Source organism: Otolemur garnettii, unplaced genomic scaffold, assembly GCF_000181295.1.
Source record: "Otolemur garnettii isolate 467f Iridium unplaced genomic scaffold, OtoGar3 scaffold00078, whole genome shotgun sequence".
Taxonomy (NCBI): Eukaryota; Metazoa; Chordata; class Mammalia; order Primates; family Galagidae; genus Otolemur; species Otolemur garnettii.
Window position 1 is genome coordinate 293,610 of NW_003852473.1, and position 10,361 is coordinate 303,970.

Here is a 10,361-nt window from a genome sequence, read left to right on the forward strand (position 1 = left end):
AAAAAAAAAAAAAAAAGAATTTTTGCATCTATAAAGGGTGCTCAAAATGTATACAAATTTTAAGAGAGAAAAAACTATGTTAAAATTGTAAAACTCAATATATACCAATAACAAAAGATGAATACAAGTCACATTTGAGCACCTCTTGTAATTGCAGAAGTCAAGTGTCACTTGAGTATTATAATTTTAATAGTATTTTCCTGTCTTAAAATGTGTATGCATTTTTTGGTACCCCCTTTATATTCATAAGAGATATTGGTCTGTAGTTATCTTTTTTGTTGTTGTTGTGTCCTTTCCTGGGATGAGTTGAGGATTCCTTCCACAGTATTATGGCATGATTTCTGCTGCATAGGTACCAGTTCTTGGTAATTCTGATAAAATTTCACTGTGAATGCATTTGGTCTGAGGCTTTTTTTGTTAAAAGATTTTCTGTTACTGTTTCAATCTCATTGCTTGTTATTGATCTGTTTAGGAGTTCTTCCTGATTAGGTCTTTGGAGGTTGTGTGTTTCTAGAATTTGCATTTCTTTGTGTTTTCAAATTTATGTACATAGACATTTTCATAATATTCACAGATGATTTTTTTGTTGTTGTATCAATTGTAATGTTTCATTTTTCATTTCTGATTGAGCTTATTTAGATCCTTTCTCTTCTATTCTTGGTTAATCTAGTAAGAGGAATATTAATTTTGTTTACCTTTTCAAAGAACTAACTTTTTGTTTCATTGATCTTTTGTATTTTTTTGGTTTTCCATTTTGTTTAGTTTTGGTCTGACCTTAATTATTTCTTTTCTTCTGTTGATTTTGGGTTTGGTTTGCTCTTCCTTTTCTAATTCTTTGAGACCTGTCAAAGTCTCTAGTTCTTTGAAATTTGAGATTGTTAGTTTGTATTCTTTCTGTCTTTCTGATGTAGGCTGTCAAGGCTGTGCATTTTCCCTTTAGGACTGCTTTTGCTGAATCCCATATATTTTGGTAATTTGTGTCTCCTTTTCTAGTTTGAATAATCTTTTGATTTGTATCTTAACTTCATTATTGCCTCAATAATGGTTCAGCAACAGGTTGTTTAATTTCCATGATTTTGTATAGACTTGAGCATTTCTCTTGGAATTGATTTCTGGTTTTAGTCTGCTATGTTTGAGAAGTATATGGTATGATTTCTATTTTTTAAATTTGTTGAGATATGTTTTAAGGCCTAAGGTCTGACCACCCTGTGAGAATGTTCCATGCACTGAGTAGAAGAATATATATTTAATAGTTTGGGGGTAAGATGTTTCGTAAACGTCAGTTAGGCCCAATTTGTTCAACAGTCCTGTTTAAGTCCAGTGTTTAATTTTCTGCTTGGATGATTTGTGTAGTTCTTTCAGTGGGATGTTAAAGTCCTCAACAGTTACAATGTTGGTATTTATCTTTTTGCTTAGATGTAGTAGGATTTGCTTTATGAATCTGGGTGTTCTTGTGTTAGGTGCATACACATTTAAGATTGTTAGGTCTTATTCTTGAATCTCCTTTTACTATTATATAATGTCCATCTTTGTCTTTCTTTATTTACTACTGATAATATGTCAATTTTATTTGACATTAACATGGGTCACATCTACTTTCTCTGTTCATTGCTATTTGCATGGAATATTTTTGGCCATGCCTTTACCTAGAGTCTGTACGGAGTCCTTGTAGGTTAGATGTGTTTCCTAGAGATCAGAGAAATCTGAGTTGCACTTTTTATTCTTCATCTTCAGGGATGCTTATGCTTCTTATGTTTGGCCATTTTACAAAATCTCACATTTCTTTTAGGCTTTATTTATTACTCTAATTCTCTCTTCTTTATTTATTAAATTTTATTTTATTTTTTTGAGACAGGGTCTTAGTATGTCACCCTCAGTAGAGTGCCATGGTGTTACAGCTTATAACCTCAAACTCTTGGGCTAAAAGGATTCTCTTGCCCCAGCCTCCCAAGTAGCTGGGAATACAGGTGCCTGCCATAAAACCTGGCCATTTTTTGTTGCAGTTGTCATTGTTTAGCTGGCCCTGGGCTGAGTTCGAACCTGCTACCCTCAGTGCTTGTGGCCAGTGCCACAACCACTGTGCTACAGGTACCAAGCCTCTTCTTTATTTTTGACTGACTGAGTTAATGCAAATGAGTTGTCTACAAGTGCTGTGATTCTTTCTTCTGCCCGATCTAGTCAAAAACTGTATTTTCTATTTCCTTAAATGAATTTATCTATCTATCACTGTGGCTGGAATACTGTGGTCACTGCATCCTCAAATTCCTATACTCAAGTGATCCTCCTGCCTGTAGCTAGTACTACCAGAACATGCTATCAGGCCCAGGTAATTTTCCTACTATTTGTAGAGATGGGGTCTCATTCTTGCTCAATGCTGGTATTCAATCCTGGCTGGGAGGGATCCTCCCTTCTCGTCTTTCCAGAGTGCTAACATTAAAGGTGTGAGCCATTATGCCTGGTGGTTACATGTATTTTTCATTTCTAGAAGTTTTTTCCAAACTGCATATGGAAGCAACACACTGTATCCTATGATAGAATTAATGTACACAATTATGATCTAACAAAAAATAAATTAAAAAAATATTTTGATCTCTTTAGTGAACTTTTTATCCGTTTCCTGAATTCTGGTTTCATTAAGTTTGTTTTCCATTTTTCTCTTGGATTTCGTTAAGTTATCTTACAATCCATATTTGGAATTCTTTATCTGTTATTTCAATATTTCCATTTTGGTTGTACTCATTGCTAGTGAGCTGGTCTTTTCAGGGATGTCCTTTCTGTCTGATTTTTCATACTTCTGGACTTCTTTTGCTGATTCCTTCTCATTTGGAGCAGCTGTTACTTCTTATTGTTGAATTTTGTTTTGTTTAGATGGGGCATCTCTTTTTCCTCCCTCACTCATAGGGGCCTGACTGCAGCATCTTTGGCTTTGCTTGTGGGGGGTTTGATGGCAATCTAGGCTCTAGGTGGATGCCTTGGCTATAGATATCCTTACCAGATGGTTTTCTCAGTTGCTAATTATTTATAGGCTGTAGCCGTGGTGACCTGTGTGTTTGGGCAGATTTCCTATCTTTGTTGAGGGAGAATGGAAGTCCTTGAAATCCTTTCTGCTTCTCCAGCCCCGTGGCCTTCTCAACAGTGTGCATTGTATTGGCACATCCAGTTTAATCTCTGAAACAGTAGTTGGTGCTGGTAAGGATCAGCCTCACCCTTTTGGAGTTAGTAAATGTAAAGGGCTATGCAAATTGACCTCCCTACCAAAAGGTGTCATTTGCCAGAAGAACAAGTTTCAGTGTTGTTAGGACCCGTGAGCAGCTGTAGTAGCAGCTGTATTGAAACGCCCCAGGTGGTGGGTGGAGGCCTGGCAGTCCTTCTCCGCCACAGCTGAGCCTGGTAGAGGAGTGAGACTCAACAGGATGTGTTGGCTGAGCCTGCCCTCAGGCCACACACCAAGGCAGGTAAGCTAGCTGTCTTGTAAGGATCAAGGTCTGCTCCCAGGCCTCCAGGGAGGGGCTTGAAGCAGCCCTTACCCATCCAGAAAGTTTGTCGATGGCGGGAGTGGCCATCTGCGATTCACAGTGCAGCTGTCAGGTGCATTTTTTTGTCTTCTGCCCTCTCCTCTGCTCTGCAGTCTTCCTCAGGCATCTGGAGGTTGAGGTCCTCCATGATGATGCTCAGGGCTGGCAGCTTCCCGTCCAGGATCTTGCCCTGGGCTGAGAGTATGGCCTTCCTGGGGGGAAAGGGTGCTGTGTGTGTGGGCTGCAGCTACCACCCTACCCTCCTTTCAGTTCTGCCCATGTAGGATCCCTTTGCTCCCAAGGTTAGTTCATACATCTCACCTCCATGCCCATGGGCAACATGGTCAAATCCTGGGGATATGGACTCTGGCCTGCAGGGTTTTCCCTGGGTCCCTGAAGATCAATCCTTGACTGTGCCGGAGAGAAGCATTCAGGGCCCATGTTGCCTATGAGGTGCCCATGCAGGTTGCTCTCCCTCTGCTTTGGGGTGTGCCCTGCTCTGATGCAGCAGCAGGCAAGCACCACCAGGATGGCTTGTGAGTGCGAGTGGGGTGCTCACGGTCTGAGCACCCTTAGTCTGCTGCAGGTCTTCAGGAAGAAAGGTTTGAGCCCCACTTTCTGTGGAAGCCTCAGTGTGGTGAGTGTACCAACAGGGGAGGCAGTTGTTCCTGAGAGCCCTGGATCAATCCTCTCTCTCAGAAGCCATGGGCAGGGAAGGCAGAGTCTGGAGGGTGGAAGGCTAACATTATGGTAGTCTCTATTCCTCTCTCCAGAGGCAGCCTGCCCAGAATATCAGGCCCTGGGGTCACACAGATCCTCCATGGCTGCTGGTCTCTGTGGCTCCTGCAGTCTAGGCCAGAGGTTGTGTGGGGCTGAGCGAGATGAAAACTGAGGGGCTGAATCTCTCTGAGAGGACAGAGGCACATGGTGGGTGGAGAATTTGGCACCTGACATCTAAACTTGAGTCTGTAGTGATGGGAACTGACCCTGGGGTGCTTCGTTTGCCATACATGGATTCAGGTGGGAAGCACGTGTGTGACAGCCTCCTCCAGACATGGCCCTGTGGATGCTGTCTCCCTCTGACTGCTGTCCACCTAGTGTCTCTTCTTCAAATCTTCCTCAAGCACGTACACTGTCATAAGCCTTCTGCCTTGCCTCTGAAAATTCTCCCTGCCCTGTGAGAAAACAGTCCCAGCCCTCAAAACGTTCTTATGACTTGTCAGTCCGTAATGCTTCGGGCTTCTGTCCAATACTAATGGTACCTTCCTCCTTCTAGGTTTTTAATTTTATTTATTTATTTATTTATTAGAGACAGAGTCTCACTTTATCACCCTCGGTAGAGTGCCATGGTGTCACAGCTGACACTCAGCCTCCCGAGTAGCTGGGACTAAAGGCACCTGCCACAATGCCCAGGTATTTTTTTGATGCAGTTTCACCGGGGCTGGGTTTGAACCCATCATCCTCAGTATGTGGGGACGATGCCCCACCCACCGAGCCACAGGTGCCGCCCCCTCCTTCTAGGTTTTAAAAGTTCCTGAGGGGTAGAGGGTTGGCTCAAGTCTGTTAAAAGCCAGGAACTGCATAGATGTTACAATACCAACGAGGGTTGACGGGTTATGTAAAAGTATTGGTTTTAAGAGTTCCTTTGTCCATATCCTGATTGTATCATTGATTAGACAGGTGACCTTGAGTAAGTTCAGTTTCCTTATTTGCAAAATGAGGATAACATCATTACTTTTGTTGGGAAAAGTAAGTAAGAAAATATATGTGAAATCTTCAGAATAGTGCCTAGTATTAGCTATCATTATTGTTATTGCTGTGATGATGCCGAGAAATCGACTTCATAGGAAAGCAGGCAAGTTTTATGAAATATTAATAAAATGAGTATCTTAAATGACTTGCGGCTATCAGTTACCTTTCCCAATTTCCTGATGCTACGTTCCTTACCTTCCATTTCCTCTGGGATCCACGGCTTACCACATAGTTATTCCCATTTTTAATGTATAGCTTGTTTAAACATCTTACTCATAGCAGTTCATTCAGTCTTGCCTGTGTAAAAGTGAAACTTTATAACAAAACTCAACCTAGTTTATAGTGGGAAAAATTATCTATGGCCTGAAATTGGAGAAAAGCAATTACTGGGTGCAGTGATGCCGTTGCTTGGTGACATCAGTCTTGGCGTTTTCTAGTGATGCTCTGGGGATTACCTGATTCTGTAGGCATGCGTGCCATTGACTATTCTATCAACAAAGTTATCTTAGAACTCTGTAGGGATGGATGGTAACTTGTAAATAACTGATGATAATACAAATGATTCTTGTTGCTAACAATGCAAATGAATTTGGGCCAGTAGCAATACGACTTTGCTCCATAGAAAAGATAAACCAAGCATTAAAGTTTATCACCTCAAAAGATATTAATCTGTTTTGCATCATCAGCAAATTCATTTCAGCATTTCTGATTTTCATATCACAAAATTCGTTCTTCAAATTCTCCTTTGAACTAATCATCTTATCGTTCCTTTATTAGTAAGTTGAATAAATCCTTTGATAAGTGTTTATTTTATATGTGTTGAGAATTTTTAATTATTTGAATATAATACTTCAGTCATTTCCACTGCTGGGGGAAACTTGTCAATTATAAGCTGATTGTTGTTCTTCAGTGTGGTTTTAGGTTTGTTTGTCAATATAGTAGATTTGGGATTTAAATGCAGGGAATGAGCTCAGTTTCTTCATATTTGTTTACCTTATCCCTGATCTAATTCCTTGTATAGCCTGAAGTTCTATAATGAAATTCCGATTCTATTCTCTTCTTCTTCTTCTTCTTCTTCTTCTTTTTTTTTTTTTTTGCAGTTTTTGCCTTGACTTCTTACATTCTCCACAAAGAACTCATACTTCTCTGAGTAAGAGGAATTAGGTTACAGTGCCAAATTCTACACTCTGTTTTCTACACGTATGTAGATGAGGGGTCAGCAAACTCTGGCCCTGGCCGGATGCTGCCCACCTTGTTTTGTGAGTGAGTCCTGCAGACTCGGCCCACACTCACTCACCTCTGTGTTTTCTGTGGCTGCTTTCCACACTGCAGTGCTGCAGTTGCATAGTTTTAACATGGACTGAGTGGCTCTTCAAGTCTGAAGTCTTTACTATCTGGCTTCTACAGACAGAGCTTGCAGACCTCTTTTATTAGTGTCCAGGGTTGATGTAACACAGTACCACAAACTAGATAGTTTAAATAATAGAAATGCGCCCTCTCGTCCTTCCAGAATCTAGGAGTCCAAGATGGAAGGTGGCTCAGTGCTGGTGAGGTGAACGAGAATATTCCCTGCCTTCTCCAGCTTCGGGGTTTCCTGGCCACTGCTGCATTCCTAGGTTTATAGATGCATCACCCAGACATCTGCCTTCATCTGCACAGGATTTTCTTCCTGTGTCTTTTCACATAATCATGCCTGTGTTCAAAGTGCTCCTTTTTATAAGGACATCAGTTACGCAGGATTAGGGCCATCCTGATGACCTCATCTTAGCTTTGTCTGTGAAGGTCCGATTTCCAGATAAGGTCACCTTCTGAGGTACTAAGTTAGGACAGCAGCATACTAGGAATCGTTTTCCAGGGACACATAACTTCCCTGTTTTTGGTGGTTCAGTGGCCTCTGGTCTTTGGGGCATACAAGGTTTTATTTTTCCTTTCATTGGCCCTCACATTATAGTATCTGACAAAAAACAGACTGAAAAATACAATTAGCAACCAATGAAGCACTGGTATCTTTCAAATCTCATTTCCAAGTTCCTCATCATCTTTATAAAAAAAAAATCTCATTCTGACCACAATTTAATGAAACTATCCAATAGAGTTACTTGAAAATACCAGAGAGGAAGTAATGACAATTTCTTACAAATACCAGGTATTCTAATCCAACTTAAAAGGTATACATTGTATAATCCCTGATTAAGAAGAGAACAGAAGGGCAGCTCCTGTGGCTCGAAGGAGTGAGGCACGGGCTTCATATGCCGGAAGTGGCAGGTTCAAACCCAGCCCTGGCCAAAAACTGCAAAAAAATACAAACAAACAAAAAAAAAAACCCAGAGAGACAAGAGAATAGAATCGGAATTTCATTACAGAACTTCAGGCTATACAAGGAATTAGATCAGGGATAAGATAAACAAATATGAAGAAACTGAGCTCAGAGAAGTAATTTAATGTGACTCAACTTACTGATAAGTCAGCCAACAACTAAAATCTGTTTTCATTTCAGCTTTGTCCCACTATACTACATTTCAGGTAAATTAATTCAGAAATTAATTGCTAGTCAATTCTAGACTCAAGGCAATTAGATATAATTTATCTAATATCTTTATCATTTCATTGTTAAGCTTTTTTTTTTTCTTGCAGTTTTTGGCCAGGGCTGGGTTTGAACCCGCCATCTCCGGTATATAGGGCCAACACCCTACTCCTTTGAGCCACGGGTGCCGCCCTCTTTGTTAAGCTTTTTAAAAATGTTACAAAATGGGTAACTCCTGTTCAGAAGCATAATAAAACCAATACTAACTAGTGAATATGTTACAAACTAAAGCATTAAACTTACCTTTCTTATTTACCACATCCTGGTTTAAATACACATACATAGGGACTGAATAAAATTATTCATTGATTTTGACTAAAAATAGGGTTTCTGCCATATTAAAATATATATATATGCTACCTCTGTCAACCTTTACTCTGAGTTGTTTTGGAATTGTTTGGGTACAACTCTAGAGAGCAGTGACAGTGACTCTGTGAGAAGTCACTGAGTGTGTCCACTTGTGGAGGACATTTTAGCAATTTATAGACCTCATCTTTTGTCAGCCACATTTATCACAAGGATATTTTCTAAAATTAATTTTTAAATTTAAAAATATCTACTTACTTGTAAAATACGTACCTGTTTGCTAAGACTTGAAATGAGAAATTGTTCCTGAACCTTTCTCTGGCCTGAAACGTTCTTCTGATTTAATATCTAGTTTCAAACCTCCTTCTAGTTAACCTTATTTCTCATCTAAGTTTATACCTGATGACCTTTTGGCACTTTTTGCCAGGGAGTTTTATGTAAACTTTGATTACTCCATATCCTTCATGGTCACACGGATACAACTCTGCCACATTTTGAAGGCCTGCGGCTTTGGTCTTCCGCTTTAAAACAAGCGCAAGAAATAAACGCGTGGTGCCACGTGTAGGCCCCAAGGTTAACTGATATTAGCTATTAACTAAAGGGGTTAACTGTTTTCTCTAGAAATTAGATATTTTTCCCGTGTGTACTTCACAGGCTGCTCAAGAAAAGGAAGAACTTCAAAGGGAAGGTGACAGTTTGGATGCGAAGATCAACAAAGCTGAGAAGGAAATCTATGCTCTAGAAAACACCCTGCAGGTGCTCAACAGCTGCAACAAGCATTACAAGCAATCCTTTAAAAAAGTGACTCCATCTAGTATGTAGGAGTGTTTATATTTTTTAAAATAAATATCTACAGTGAAAATTATATAGTTGGAAGGACACTGTGGGACATGGAGAATAAAGTGTGCACCAGGTCTGAATGGGTTAAATAAAACTGGTCACCCTTCCTCTCCCCACACCTGGTTTGTAAGTGGCTTGCTGAAGGGTTATTTCTGTTATTAATAATAATCCTAATGGTATGTGGCGTAACGCCTCTCTGGGGAATTAATTTCCAATCAGAAAAAAACTATAGCACATTGCTGCTCTATGTTGACCAAACACGAAAGGGCTACCAGATGCCTCTACTGTTTTTCTACAAGTAGATAAAAGAAATTTAATCTTTCATAACAAAAAATACTGATGTTTAATTTATGTTATTGATTTTTAAGTAGTATGGTGAAAATTTAGTTTCTCTAAATTCTAGGTGGGGAGTATGAGCTAAAAATTCAGCTAGAAGAACAAAAAAGGGCTGCTGCTGAAAAGTACAGATACAAACAACGACTCATCAGAGAACTGCAAGAAGATATCCAGGTAACTCTACAGGCTGTTCAGCAATAAGTCCTAGATGAAGGTCTGCTGTCATTTTTATTACTTCTAGCATTCTCTTGATCTTGCACACATAAAGAGGACAATTAGTGCCTCTTCTGGGGAAGTAGATTGGAGAGAACAGTCTCATTTAAAGGAGAGAAAAAGAAGTGATCAAAGTATTAATTCATTGAAATCCCAGTACTAAGCACTGAAAAGTACTTGTTGTTAGTTGATAGAATTATGCTTTATCCATTATTATGGATAAAATTATGAATTTTATCCATAGTGAATTATGCTTTACCCATTATTTAGAGACATTTTATTTAATTCCTTCAAGATCATATTGATTGCATCTTTAAAAAGTGTGAAAGATGGAAATAATCCAGTGGGAGGTATTCACTAAGGCAGATCATGGAGACAACAGGCTTGGGAAGCAGGCCCTGTTTGGTTTTCACTAGTAAAGCTGAAAAGAAAAGATGCATGAATTGTATGTTTTAAAAATTGTATAATTTCAATCATCATTATTTGTATTATTTTTCCCCCAAGTGCCATAAAATACTTTCCAGTGGAATTATATACAAAATTTAATACATAAGGACAGTCATGCATTGCTTAACAACAGGAATATGATATGAGAAATGTGTCCTTAGGCAATTTTGTCAGTGAGCTAATGACATAAAGGGCATTCACCCAAATCCAGATGGGATAGCAGGGACTAGGATAGCCTGTCACACCTACACCACACACCTGTACAGCATGTCACTGTACTGGATACCACAGGCAACTGTGGTGCACAATGGTGTGTACCTAAACATACCTAAACACAGAAAAGGTACAGTGAAGATATGGTCCACATA

General features: G+C 39.6%; 1 protein-coding gene across 1 annotated transcript in view; it reads left to right on the forward strand.

Annotated features, from left to right (window-relative positions):
- Positions 1 to 10,361, forward strand: part of CCDC39 (coiled-coil domain containing 39) — a 108,136-nt gene that overhangs the window by 93,820 nt on the left and 3,955 nt on the right. Inside the window, exons 15-16 of the mRNA XM_003794296.1 lie at positions 8,812 to 8,971; positions 9,401 to 9,507. Coding sequence (XP_003794344.1) covers positions 8,812 to 8,971; positions 9,401 to 9,507 — 267 coding nt within the window. The remainder of the gene's footprint in view (positions 1 to 8,811; positions 8,972 to 9,400; positions 9,508 to 10,361) is intronic.